This window comes from Musa acuminata, chromosome BXJ3-1, assembly GCF_036884655.1.
Source record: "Musa acuminata AAA Group cultivar baxijiao chromosome BXJ3-1, Cavendish_Baxijiao_AAA, whole genome shotgun sequence".
NCBI classification, from domain to species: domain Eukaryota; kingdom Viridiplantae; phylum Streptophyta; class Magnoliopsida; order Zingiberales; family Musaceae; genus Musa; species Musa acuminata.
In genome coordinates this window covers 3112417-3126819 of record NC_088349.1, presented here as the reverse complement: position 1 = coordinate 3126819, position 14403 = coordinate 3112417, and the positions used below count along the sequence as shown (strand labels likewise).

Genomic DNA, 14403 nt, shown 5'->3' with positions numbered 1-14403 from the left:
GAATCGATGTACTAAAAGGGGGCGGAGGGCAGTGGGAAGATGAGGAGATCGAGAACCCCTAAGGGGAGGGGGAGAGGGAGAGGGATAAGGAGTAGGGGGGCGACGGCGGCCGTGGTGACGGAAATGGAGGGTGATTTTCCCGTTGGTGATCTCAGCTTCCAGCTCGGGGACGTGACCTTTCCTCCCTTTCAGGGATTCTCTTCCGCCTCCACCGGCTCACCTTTCCCCTTCGAGAAACTTCTGGAGGGGGAGGGGGATGGCGACGACGCACCTCCCGTCGGTGCCGAGGAGGGAGGGGAAGATAAGGACTGCATCCTCAGCCAAGATTTCTTCTGGTAGGTGACTCCACCTTTGTTGCTTCTGATTGGGAGTTCTGGTCTTGTTAAACGTCGTGGCTTTTTCTCTTTTGGGTTTCTAGTACTCCAGATTATATCACACCGGATTGCCAACAGATTGACAATGGGTTCGAGGTCGATAAGGTAAAAGCCATGGCTATTTTTATTCTTTGATTTCGGTGGTTGTTAGTCTTTAGCCTGCATTTTGCTGATTTGGACCTTTTTAGGAGAACATTCCTTGTCCAAACTCGCCGGAGAAGACAACAAATGGCAGGAACAAGAGGCACAAAAGTGGTATGCTTAGTTCATCCCATGGGCTTTCTTTCTAACCCTTGGTTTGTAGACTAAGAATGCTAATTTTGCGTTTGATGTAGTAAAGACTTGATTGTTTAGTTGGTATCTCGTTCTCTACTGTTGAAGTTCACTCCTCTATGATCTGGCCCAATTAATCCTTTCTCCCAGAGTTTAATTTTGGCTGTGTTTAGATTTTTGTTTGATTACTGGTTTACCATTATTGAATAGATATTTTCTTTATTGATTTATTTTGACCCAATTAATATTTTTGAATGTAAAAATAAAATATAGGTGTTAAACGTCCTTAGGTGCAGTATGTCCTAAGGGGAACTGAAATTTGTCATAGAAGTTCTTTTTATACAATAGACAAAAGATTATCAGTGCTCTTTGTTTGTCTTTTTTCTATTGTCTAAATGCCAGAGTGGGGGATTCCATCATTTTCTATTTGTGATATTTAAACAGAAAGGAGACGAGCTAAAAAGCAATAGAGTGTTAGAAGTGCCAAAAACACATTCCCATAAGCAATAGTCCAAGATAGTGAGGGTAATCATTTATAAGTTAAGTTTTTTTAAATAAATTACTACCTTGAATGGATTTCTCAATGGTTCTAGGACCAGAAAGCGCTCTAATATGTCAGTTGTCAATTTTCATTCTGTTTTCAATATATAGAACTAATATCAGCAGCATTCTACCTTGTTCTCTCTTGCAGGGTGCTCTCCAAGTAAATACCTCTCCACCATCTTTCCATGCCATCAACAGGTTGCGGAGGTTCAGTTGGATGATTGTGACTCTGATCAAATTGTGGAAGGCAAGTCAGTTCAAATTGGGCCGCAAAAGAGAAGAAGTTATGTTTCTAAGTCTGCAGTTGCATTGCGTTGTCGAATTACACCTCCTCTCTGCTTTAGGAATCCATATATAAAAACAGTTGCATCAGAGGTTCAAGGTATCTTTGATGACAGAAGATTTAAATCCACAGGTCAAAGTTCTTCTTGATTATTTTAGCTTTTATGTTTTTGATATTCTTGATGACAGAATATTCATTCCAAGCTGTTCTATATTCCTTTGCTCAATAATTTGCATCCAAATTTAAACTATCTTCTCCTTTTTCATTATATTCTTGAGCCTAATTGCATCCGATAATAGTTGGATAACATAGTTAAAGGCTTACATACAAAAATTGAAGATACCATTTGGCATTTCCTGCACATGTAGGTTTGTATTACATTGACTAAATGAGCACCAAACTGTTTAATTTTATTCTTGATACTATTTTCTTGTAAATCTGCTTCATTCCCCTTGTGATATTTAAACATTAAAACCTCAATTGCTATTCTCCAGGTTAAAGCATGGTCCTAGTTAAGGAAAGCCATTCCATATCATTGATCTATTGAATTGTCCTATTTGTTTCAATGCCATCAGTTAAGTTTGTATACATGCTCAAAATCATGATTTTGAATGAATATCTACTTAGCTCCAGGCCTTAGTAAATTTTGGACAACTTTATGTCAATAAATCTATGTTGGTTTGTTTGCTAATAAATGTGTGTATATATATATATATATATATGTATGTATGTTTGTATATGTATATATGTACATACATACATATATACATACATATGTGCATATGTATATATATACGTGCCTGTTAATGTACTATACTGATGATTCATGGTGCTAATATCTGCAGTCTTTCCTTCCATTGGTGGAGTTGGCCTTTCACGATATCACACCGATTTCCATGAAATTGAGGTCCGGGCTGAAAGCATATAAATAAACCCTTTTGTAATATTTGGGACTTTCAAGCTTTTTTATATTGCTTACAACTTATAGCTGATGTAACTTGTATCCTTCTCTAGCAAATTGGATGCGGAAATTTTAGCCGTGTGTTCAAAGTTCTGAAAAGACTAGATGGTTGTTTGTATGCAGTGAAACAAATCATCAGACAATTGCGTCATGACATTGAAAGGTAATTTGGATGAAATTTCAGTCATTCAATTAGATAAAAGTTGTCTAATATTGCATCTCTCTCAAATTTTACAGAAGGTATGCCTTGATGGAAGTTCAAACTCTTGCAGCCTTAGGTATTCTCCTTTTTTATAAATCAGCTACCTTTCTCTTTTCTTGTTTGCATAATTGTCTATCTTAATTGTTTCTTTTTTTTAGGATCACATGAAAATATAGTTGGATATTACACATCTTGGTTTGAAAACGAGCAACTCTATATTCAGATGGAACTTTGTGATCGAAGCCTTTCCATAAGTAAAGGTCAGACTTTAAAGGGTGGAGAAGCCTTCAAAATTATATATCAGGTTCTAAACCTTTTTGCTTGAAACTTTTTTTCTTTGCATGATATTTCATTTGTTGCCAGCAGATTGATTTTGCGGCATAAGTGCAAATGTGGAAACTTGTAAAGATAAGGTATTAACTTGCATTAGTTTGCAGCACAAGTGCAAACTCTGAAATTTGACTGATGGCAACTGATAAAGATATGGTATTATCTTAGATTAAATAAAAACATAGAGTATAATGTAAGAGGTTTCCTTAATGCAACAAAAATTTTACTGAGAGAGCAACTGAAGTGACACGATTTAGAGAATATAATGGAGAATTTTCAATAATTGTGTTCAAAGCAGATGTTTGCATTACTAGAAGTTTGAAGTATGTACGTTTAGTATATCACTATTGGTAGTGACTCCAAGAGGTTTGGAGCTTTCTTTTTGGGCAGTTATATTCATGATGGTCATGGAAAGAAGTTGCAAGAACGAATATGTTTTGCCAAAAGGCTAGTAATATGTGGATATGCTACCAATCTGTGTGGCCATATTTGATTATCATCAATGAAGATCATCTATCTTGATTCACTTATAATATGTACTAAACCTGCCCTAGCTGGAAACAAGTTACTTAAATGAAACATTTGCATGATACCTTTTGTATTAAACACAATAATCAAGAGATAAGATAGCTTGGTTTAGTGAAACATGCATTCTTAATAAATAGATAATATGTAACCTACTCATAAGATAATCCAAGGAATTACCAGCCATATCTTAAAACATATTGATTCATGAGCAGAGGTTCTGGTGGCTTCTGTGTACATACTGTCCCTGTTGTTACACTAATCTCACAGGATATGAGCAAAAGCCGATTATAATTTTTTTTCTTTAACTTTTCATGTATTCTATTTTAAAATTGGTCCGTCTTACTCATGCTTTTTAAGAAATGCCATTTAGAAAAACTGCATCTGCTTATTCCTGTAATGATGTTACTACTATGTGAATTAATTCATTCAACTGTTTAAATTAATTGTTTTGGATGTTCTACAGATTTCCAAATCATTGCACTTTATGCATGAACGAGGAATAGCCCACCTGGATGTGAAGCCTGAAAATATTTATGTGAAAGATGGTGTTTATAAGCTAGGAGACTTTGGTTGTGCAACACTTACAGACAAGAGTTTACCGATCGAAGAAGGTGATGTACGTTACATGCCTCAAGAGATGTTAAACGACAAGTATGAGCATCTTGATAAGGTTGATATTTTCTCCTTGGGAGCATCTGTCTATGAGCTTGTGAAGGGTTCCCGTTTGCCTGATTCTGGTCCTCAGTTCTCAAACCTCAGAGAGGGCAAAATTCCATTGCTACCTGGGTACACTGTGCAGCTTCAAAATTTACTCAAGGTATATCCTCCTTGCTTGTGATAAAACTTTCTTTGCAGTAATTTTTCACTTTTTAATTTTTTTTTGTGCAAATAGTGAATGCAAGTTGAATAAAGCCTGTTGCTTGGTGGATAAGATGCATGCTATGAAATTGAAAAGATCATCCTGTTATTGCCCTTAATGTAATATCTCTGGAACTCATGAATGAAACTTCACCCCTTGGATTCTCCAAGTAACTTAGTTTTCTAAGAAGGTAGGAATGAAGTATATCTTATACTCTATACAATGATTAGAAATTTAAGTGAACTAATTTGAACCTGTAAACATTCATGCTTTACTATATTTTGATGCTATTAGCAATTTCTCAGCCATGCTAGAAATCCTTTGTTAACTCAAAAAAAGCTTCCCTAGGAATGTTACTATCAACTGAATTCCAGGATTTCTAGTGCTAATAAAAATGTATGACATGATGGTAATAAAAGAAGAGCATTTAATCGACCAGACTGCTGTGCCGGCATCTGATACTTGTGAAATTTGTGCAGGCTATGATGGATCCTGACCCTATAAAGCGGCCATCTGCAAAAGAACTAATGGAGCATCCTACATTTGAGAAATCAAGAGGATTCTCCTGCAAGCAGCCTCATCGTCAATTAACTAAACTTTGATAGTGATCGAGTTGAAAGCTAGAGATGGATTTTGTGTCGAACTGGAAATGCTTTTGGTGGGCCACGATATGCACAATTTGTGCATCTTTCTGTACCATACAAAGAAAATGTGATGCCCAACTTTTTTGTAAAGATGTTATGAAGCACACGCTTTTTTTGTCATATGAACACAACATTCTTGTATCCTTGAAAGGGTGCTAAAAAGACATTGTCATTTTGGCTAGTTAAGAAGCGTTTTCATCCAAATGTTAGCAAATTTGGGTTTAAAGGACTACAAGATAAATTATTGGTGGAACAATTTTTCAGGTCATATGATGATGGTATTGCAAATTATTGTAGTTGTTTTTGTCAAATTTTGACAATTACCAAGTTATCTGAAAGCTTAAAGTTGGTAGTTTAGGTGTACAATTATTTGTCTTAAATTAAAATCAATTTCACCAAAAAACAAAAATACTAATGTCATATTTTGTTTCATGACATTTCTTTTGCTTTTCTAATTATATGTTTATATATATACCAAAATTTTAGCCTAATCATTCCATTTTCTAATTCACCAAACAGTTTATTTGGTTCTTGAGTGTAAATACTTAGCTTAGAAAATGATCAATCGAACATGTTGTTAAAGTGACAAGTGCATCAAACATGTTAGTAATTTTATTTTATTGAATATTGAAATCTCTAACAAGATTCTTCACAGAATGGTCAGATTGTCTAGTTAGACTCCATAGGGGCTAATTATTTATTATCCTATTTTTTTAGTTAATTATCTTATTTTAATCTTTACAAAATTATATTGACATTCGTATAATTACGAAAGTAAAATATATAAATCCATTTATCATAATATTATCGATTTTACCAATAAAAATATAAAAATATATGACAAAAAATAATTTTAATATTTTAATTAATAATAATATATGACATCGATGATAGTGGAGAACGACATCGTTAGGAGCCATGAATGATTGTCGTGGATGAAGAGAACAATAATGAGAAATGAAGATCATTTTGCATAGATGCATATCAGTTATCGTAGATGCTTATCAAATGATCTTTTACTATTGTGTATATGTATTGGCATTGACGTAGTCATTTGAGTGACAAAAGGATCGTTTGATATTTGTATTAATTTTAACGTAGATGTTAGGCGATCTTTTTGTCGCTCGGTAACTAACTACATCGATATCGATAAAAATACAGAGCGACCCCTTATCTCTTGTCGTTGTTTTTCTTATCAACAATAACCACTTGCGGTCTCTAACTATGGTGTCGTTGTCACCATCAACTAAAATATTAAAATTATAACAATACATTTTCGTTAGTAAAACTAATATCGTTAGGATAAGTTGAAGAACAAGGTTTCTAATTCTAAATTGACTAGTGGTTTAAGAGTTTGTGACCTAATTAAGATTTACACCTTATTAATATTTAATTTTAATTTTTTGAAAAATCGATTTGGAATCGAAACCAAAATCATCAATTTTGGTTCTAGTTCACGAATGGTGGAATCGAAATTGAATCACCCAATGAGTTCAATTCGAAACAGTTGAACGATTTCGATTACAATTTTGATCGGTACGATTCCGCTTCAATCTTGGATTCGAACGGAACTGCGATTGAAAGATTAGTTCGAGAAAACAAGAACGTATAATAGTGGGAGCAAATTTTGATCGGCATTCATCGTCACAATCTGATTTGAATAATCACTTTGAGAATCAGCCACACGCATGATGAGGGTAATAATAATGATGGGACACAAACTAACGTCATCGGCTCCCGAGTGATATCTCTTAAGTCACGTAGATCGAGGAGTTGCGGGGGTCGCCTGCCTCGATCTGACCTGATAGCGCCTGGCCGAAGCAGACCAAAACGCCGACTAAGGCACATCGCCATCCTGCAAGAGCCCGGTCCTTCACTTAACGCCAATGTCGGTGTCAGACGTTATCCAAGGTACGACCCTGCTCCCTGCAAGCGGGCATATAAGGAAACGGTGACCTTCCTTAAAAAAAACCCTCGCGTTCGAAACGAAGAGGGAGGGAGAAAAAAATAAGAAAAACCCCCTGAGACTATCGACTGACTTGATCGTCGAAGGGGTCAGGTCGAGCTCTCCCAACTCGACCTGTGTGCAGGGACGAAGACGGAGTGCCTCCCACCGAAGGCCCAGGCGAGGGGTCCCCTCCCGGAGAAAAACAGTGACCCCGTCGTGATCGGACCATCGCGATCAACTACCTCAGCAGTCTCAAGAGTCGTTCACGAAGATCTTCAATTATTCGGACCCGAACCCAACTACATTAGCCCCGAGGCCACGAGGCGTAAAGATGTTGACACACCTATTGTCAAAGAAAAAACAGATGCATCGAACGTACTCAACCAATAAGTTGTGCTCGGTGACTTCAATTATGCTTCTTCTTCTCCTTTTCCTTCCCTCCTCCTTCATCCAGTGGTGTAGCTGTGTGAGGTGGGCCAACCTTAAAAGGACGGAGAGAGCGAGGGAAAAGGATTCTTTGAGACGTATCATTGTAGAAGACTATCATTCTGCGAATGATCACGTGACTGAGAGACGTGCACGTGCTGCCGACACGGAAGGGGTCGGCGATGGACGAATGGACGATTCTACCCTTTCGCCGCGGACTCGTCACCGACGCGGCCCGGCCTTCTTAAATCCACCTCAGTCCCCTTCTTCAAGTCCGCGAGCATTAATGCCCCGATCAAAGTGGGGTGTTAGGACCACCTTCCCCCTTCGCTTGCACCCCCGATCCCCTGTTCTCGTCGCCACACTCTCGGGTTCGCTTGGTGCAGGTCGGGAACCAACCCTTCGGTGATTGACCGCCGGATTCCGGTCAGGTCCCTCGCCGTCGACCCTCCCGTTGGCTCGCTTCCTCACTTGCATCAAGTGAATTCGAGAATACCTGGCGAAAATCAAGCTTCTCGATTCCCTCTTTCGATTGACTGCGTGCCCTTTGGTAGCCTTTTTATCTCTCTCTCTCTCTCTCGCTCGGGTTTTTGATCGAAAAGCGTGGGTTCTTTTGGGTAAATCTGCAACTTTTGGTCTCTCTTCTGGTCTTCTCGTCCCGGTCTTTGGCGATCGTAATTATTGTCTTTCTTTGCTTGATGAAGTTTAAATCTTGTTCGTTTTGATCGGAAAAGTTATAGGGTGAGAGGGAGGATTTCGAAACTTGATCAAAAGTATATTAGGTCGTGTCCATTTCGCTCGTGGTTGAATAGAACTGATTTCTTTGAAATCAGTGAAATCGGAGATTGGGCTTCTATTTCTTTGAATCTGGGAAGATCGGTTCTGATGAGTAACTTGATAAAAATTGGATCTTTGCGGCCAAAAAGATGATATTTTTCTATTTATTTGCCTTGTTAGAGGGATATAGATCATATAATTCTGGATTTTGATTCATTTGAGAATATATTCGGAAATTTTCCGATTCATTACGGTCGTCGTTGGATCTGCGGCGGTATAAGCATCTTGGTTTGGGATAGTTTGCATGTTACAACCCTAGAGCCGTTTTGGGCATGTTTTTGTTGGTTTATTCACCTGCACACCAAGTATCCCAAGACATGCCAAAGCTTTTGCAAACCTTGGTCCTGATCAACTCTCTATTTAGAGGAACAACATAATATTTGCGATTTTGATTGCATAGTGACCATACTGCAGCTCATTATTTTATGTCTTCTTTCTTCTTTAACTTTGATTAGTAAATGATATCTGCATCTTGAAGACTACAATGGATACTTGTCTTGTTACATTTACATAGATCTTTATTAGTTGAGGACTCAGTATAAACTCTGACTTTGTCATTGTGTTGTCTGAGGATGAATAACCTCCTCATTTTGGAGGCTGAAATATGTAGGTTGTTGACACTGCTCAAATTCTATCCTTGTCTCAAGACCACTTAATCAATCCATCTCTTTTACTTTGTTTATAAGTTGGAAAAGGTTGAGTATCAATGGAGAGAATATTTGTTGAGATCTGAGGATGGTGGATGATTGATCATTAATGATCCTTCAAGCTGGTTTGAAGCTCAGTATTGGGTTAGGGTTGCAGGACCTCACAAGATTCGTCAGTGACGTAAGGATGAGTTGATGTGCTCAAGAAAAGGATGGTTCTCCTGGATTTCACACATCCCATTAAAGAACACCCTGTTTTCTAGTGCACCAGCTGACAGTGAAGCAAAGAGACAAGAGATGGTAGCAGCATATATGTCAAAGAAATGTGCTCAGAAGGCATCTCTGTCCATCTCAGCCAAAGAACAAAGGAATGAAAGGACTGGAAAGCTGACACAAGCACCACAGTCTTGTGGCTTTTCCAGTGTGGCTAAACTTCGAAAAAAGAGTAAACTACATCAAAGAATCTTTTCTATGAAATTGCGTGGCCAATTTATTTAGAAGAAGACCCAACTTTGAGTTTTTACCATAGAACGTCCCTCATTCAAAATTTACTGCAGAATGTCCTTAATTCTAAAAATTTTAGAAACACTCCTAACAACTGAGACATGTTCGGTCCATAATAGTCTGAACAGGTTGAACCGGCCTGCAATGAATGAACCAGTGATGTTTACTGAGTGCAACTACTCGGTTTATGATTAGTGTAATTTGTTCTAAATTAGTATAGTTTTTTCTAGTTTTTCCCTCATAAATGAGATTGATTCATCCATCATAAATTATTTCAATCGGTTGGTTCATCCGTCGTTATCTCACTTTTTTAGAACGTTTCATGGATTTTCAGAATTTGGGATACTCTGCAGTAAAACTTCAACAAAAAACACTTTGCTTCCTTTTCCTTTTGGTAAATCATCATGATATACAACTGGTTTGGACTTCCCGAGAGGCTTTTCTCCAATGAAAAATAGCTTGTTTACTTCCCAGAAAAAGTAGGACCAGTTGCTTATGTAACTTAGCTTTGTTGCAGCACATAGGGTCTCTTTGATTTAGCTTAGATATGTTTCTAGGTTACTAAGAAGCTTTAAAACATGAGTTGATGATAGTCACATTATAGGGTTAGGAACAGGAGTTTTGCTTGTGCTCTCCTCCCTACCTTCCCCAGTCTCTTGGCTTTGTTTACTCTTCTGTTCCAAAACAGGGATTATTTATTTACATGTTGGCATGCTTTGGCATCAAACTTTGGACGAACATAAACAAATAGGTCCCCACTCTGCTTCAAGAAAGTTGATTCGATGAATCGAGGCTTATTAATTCATTGAAGCTGTGAACAGTGAAGCCATTTGTTTACGTTCAGATGAATCTGATGATTTTTACCCCAATGTCGGATTCGGTTTTGGTTACGGACCAACCCATATGGTTCAAGTTTGACTTAACGCCCCTTGCGGTGCGATTAGTATATGAAATTTAGAACCGTGATTGGTATCACTGTAGGTGCAAAAGCTAGTAAAATTTTTAGATGAATCTGCTGATTCTACTACATGATGTCTAGGATCTTGATATTTGGTAAGTGAGAATGTCACTTATAAGGTCAATAAATTTGGTTGTAATAACTCTATAAACTTCAAAATATGTGAAAAGATGATGTATCATATATTACGATATGTATCAGTTTATCAGTTGATGGATATGATTCGTGCAATATATTTATTGGATCGTTAGATACAATTTGCATAAGAAACATGAGTTGTATAAAAGCTGATACAATTAGGATTGTTTACAATGTGAAAATAGAGTAAGTTTTGGAAAAAAAACAAAAAAATTCAATGAATTGTAACATATATTACAGTAACTATATATAAGGATGAAACGAATGGTATGTAATGTTATTGGACGGGGATTTGGTTCAGTCTATTATACCAAATGGAGTGCAGTATCATGTGAAACAGATCGTACTTTCTCGGCCTCCCATGCCACACAAAATGCTTCTGCAACCTCTTCACGTTCATCTGCATCGTCATGTACCGCTCTTCACCGATTCCTAGCAGTATCTCCTTCAACCTCGGTATGTCCTTCTCCGCCACCACCACGGAGAACGCGCTCCAGTCGAGCACCTCTTGGAACGGCAGCACGAAGTTGTCGGCTATGATCACCGGCACGCACTCGTAATGGATGGCCTCCACGATCCTCGGGCTGTTCACCTCGTACCCCATGGGGCAGATGCAGTACTTGCTCGACCTCATGTGTTCGGCGTACGACATCTTTCTTGCGACGTCCGCCGGCAGAGCTTCGTATATCCTCATGTCCTTGTCTCTCCCCCGCCATTGTCCGACCAGGATCGGTCTGACGCGGCCGTGCATTTGTCCTGCGAAGAACGCCAGAATAGCCCTCTCGGACGCAGGTCTTCCTCCAATGTCGCTGTCTGGCCTTTTGGGCGTTCTGATGTGCGTCTCAGGAAGGGAGACGTCTCTTCCGGGGACGAAGATCCCCTCGGAAGCATCTGCGTTGCACACTGCTTTGATCGTGTTCTCTCGCAGCTCGTTGTGAAGCTTGGTGGTGTAAGGTGCCTGCACTAGGAGGAATACGACATGATCATAAGCAGCGAGGGAGAGAAAGAGAGAGAGACCGCTTACCCAGTCATGGCAGGCAACGAGGAAATGATCTGCTCCTTTCGTCCTGTTCCAGAATGGATACTTAGCAGAGATCGAGTTCACGTAGTCCCTTTGAAAGATGGATATGGGCTGCAAACTATGCGAGTCGGGGACGTAAAGATGAGTTCTAAGCTGGAGCGAGCTATATGGGAGATAGAACAGGTGGGCCTTCTCGGGGTCGTTCACCACGAACTGCTGGTTTTCCTGCATCAGCTTCATGAACCATCCTTCGGAGGCGTAAATGCCGCCGAGCACAGGTGTGTGGCAAAGGGGTCGGTTTCCATCCTCGTAGACGTACACCTTCAGAATTCTCTCCATCAGCTCGTAGCTCCTGCAAGCATTTGAAGCTAAGATTTCTCAGGACTTTTGGATTAGAGAAGGGGATTTCCGTTGAGTTCAACACTCTTCCTTCGTCCTCACCTCTTGAAGACTGAAAAGTTGAGGAACAATGGAGGATAAAGATCTGAGTCATTCGAAATCATTGGTGCATCAGCAATCTCTCTCTTGGCTTGTATGAGCTGCAGTTCCGTCTGCAATAGCAAAACAGGGCACCTATGAAGCCAATGGAAGAACACTGTTAACTGGTCACGAATCGAGGAAGAGTAAGCTTAAACGTGTACCTCTCGCAAGGAAGTCGGCACCTTGACTTCTGCAGCATTAGAAATCTCACTTGGAGAAGAAGGCGGATTGATGGTGACAGCTTCGTTGATGGAGTTGTTCACAGGCTGTCCGAATCAAAACAAGAGATCAAACACTTAATCTCTGAGTGGCAGACAAAGAAACAGCATGAGAAGGCCTAAAAACCTCTGTAGGAGAAGGCGTCGCCGTTCCACCGGTATCAGGAGGAGGAGAATGTGCAGAGGAAGGCGGCGTCTGCAGTGTTTCGACATGAAATCAGTGAACTGTTCACGACGTATACGTTTAAGCCACGTAAGAAAGTAGGGAGCAACACCTCCGAGGCGACGAACGATGCAGTCGGAGACGGAGAAGGTGGTGCAGCTGCAACAGGGGACGAAGAAGGACCGAGAGGCAGAAGAGGACGAGCAAGCGGCGGAGGAGCATGCGAGAGTGGAAGAGTAGGCCACGACGTGGAGGAATTGGACCCGACGTCACCGTAGAAGGAGAGAACAGGGAAAGGGACCGAGAACCAGATGGAGACGCGGCCAGTAGAGGAGGAGAAGGACGCGAAGAGCGCCGCAGCGGACGTGACGATGGCAACGACAAGAAGGACCAGAGTCCTCCACCCTCCTCCGGCCAGGCCGCCACTGCAACCGAGGCGGCTGGAAACTGCCTTCTCAATTCCGATGACGTCCATCGGCGACGGTGGTCAGTGCGCGTCCTCCGCTGGCGCCGGAGACCAGGCGATATGGTCTCGAAAACGAGGGTGAATCGAGAGCTTAAGAAGGGGGAAGACAGGAGCACAACTGTGGCCATTTGCAGGTAAAATGACCCTACTATCCTCGACGCTTACCATTGTAGTCCTAACGTGTAGGTGATGGATTTGCTGGTAATTAATGTGATGGTTGAGGGTAGTTGTTGGCTCATAGGTTTTCTATGGTAAGAAGTCTTAGATTGGTAATTAATTAGAATAGGATCATCTCATGTTATGTATGTGATAGTTGAATTGAAGAGATCTAATAATAATAATATTGTATTATAATTATTACTATTATTATTAGATGATTCACTGCTTAGCAAATCAGAAACACATATCCAATAAAAAAATTGAAATCCATTTATGTAAAATAAAGTAGAATCTTAATAGGAGGGATACATATCAATTACTAGAAAATATGGGAATGGTTATCACAATAACCATATATTTTATATTAAAAAATTAGTGTATATATATATTAACAACTTTAAATATATTTTTTTATAAAAAAAGACTTCAATTAATTAGCATATCGTTAATATTTGATCAAATGATTTGATAATAAAATTGAATCTAATTAATTGTATTAATATGCGTGCATGCACAATGAGATAATGGATGGAAACGAGGAGACGTGATTAATTGCATATAGATCGAACCATTTGTGAGGAGAGGGAGGAGTTGAGTCAATCCATTTGGTTTGGTCACAATGCAATGCATTGACTTCCCCAAAGTTGACGACGTTTGAGTTCCATAAGCCACCGTAATGAGACCTCTTCGAGTTCTCTTTTGCCACCTTCCGAGCGTCGCTGCTTAGCATAACTCGATCGGCATCAAATTCGCTTATTGGAACTGTTTCAAATCAACTTATAACTTATTCCATTGATTTTTCATTGATCTATGATTCCAACAAGCGAATTTGATGCATTTATAACTTATTTTGAGAATTTGATGCATTTATAACTTATTCCAACCTTTTTCCTAACTTATTTTGATGCATTTATAAATAAGTTATAAATGCATTTGGAGGATTTGAAAGATTTGAATCGAATGCAAAGTAGAGAGATAGAAACAAAAGCTCTTTGATACCAAAGCTAATAAATGAGTTTGGAGAATTTGGAAGATCTGAATGGAATACTAAGTAGAGAGCTAGAGAGAGAGAGAGAGAGAGAGAGAGAGTTCAAGTGACGCTTTTATAGTGGTTTTTCTAAAGGTTGTGTAGAATATAAGTATTTACTTTTGTAATAATGGTGTAGGATCGTCGGACATGTTTTAGACGTGGAAGGTCGATTTAATCTTAGAATGTTACGGTTAATGCAATCAAGCATCGTATTAATTTGATGGATTGTTTGGTGACATGTCATGCTTGAATCTCGTTGGGCATAGTGTTGATGATGACATAATAATCTCGATTGAGATATTAGACTTGGTTACTATATTATTGCACAAATGATAAATTTCATATATGCCATTTAATATTATGAATTTTTTTTTATTTTTTAAAAAATTGATATGAAAACAATGACATAAT

General features: G+C 39.1%; 2 protein-coding genes across 3 annotated transcripts; one reads left to right on the top strand and one right to left on the bottom strand.

Moving 5' to 3' along the window:
• Window positions 1-46: 46 nt before the first annotated feature.
• Window positions 47-5169, top strand: LOC135628403 (wee1-like protein kinase). 2 transcript variants are annotated; one of them, XM_065135029.1, is made up of 10 exons: window positions 47-335; window positions 419-479; window positions 563-629; window positions 1339-1605; window positions 2319-2380; window positions 2488-2597; window positions 2672-2712; window positions 2795-2940; window positions 3958-4311; window positions 4833-5169. In XM_065135029.1, the coding sequence occupies exons 1-10, from the start codon at window positions 124-126 to the stop codon at window positions 4953-4955; spliced, it is 1443 nt and encodes a 480-aa protein (XP_064991101.1). In that variant the 5' UTR covers window positions 47-123; the 3' UTR covers window positions 4956-5169. The 2 variants fall into 2 exon arrangements, with proteins under 2 accessions (XP_064991101.1, XP_064991103.1); XM_065135031.1 differs by lacking the exon at window positions 4833-5169 and having other exon boundaries at window positions 2795-2896; window positions 3958-4124.
• A 5499-nt stretch (window positions 5170-10668) lies between these two features.
• LOC135628165 (probable glycosyltransferase At5g03795) lies at window positions 10669-13128 on the bottom strand. The gene is made up of 6 exons (XM_065134692.1): window positions 12450-13128; window positions 12302-12370; window positions 12118-12222; window positions 11918-12027; window positions 11480-11828; window positions 10669-11413 (listed from the first exon to the last, which is right to left on the bottom strand). The coding sequence occupies exons 1-6, from the start codon at window positions 12810-12812 to the stop codon at window positions 10733-10735; spliced, it is 1677 nt and encodes a 558-aa protein (XP_064990764.1). The 5' UTR covers window positions 12813-13128; the 3' UTR covers window positions 10669-10732.
• Window positions 13129-14403: the final 1275 nt, after the last annotated feature.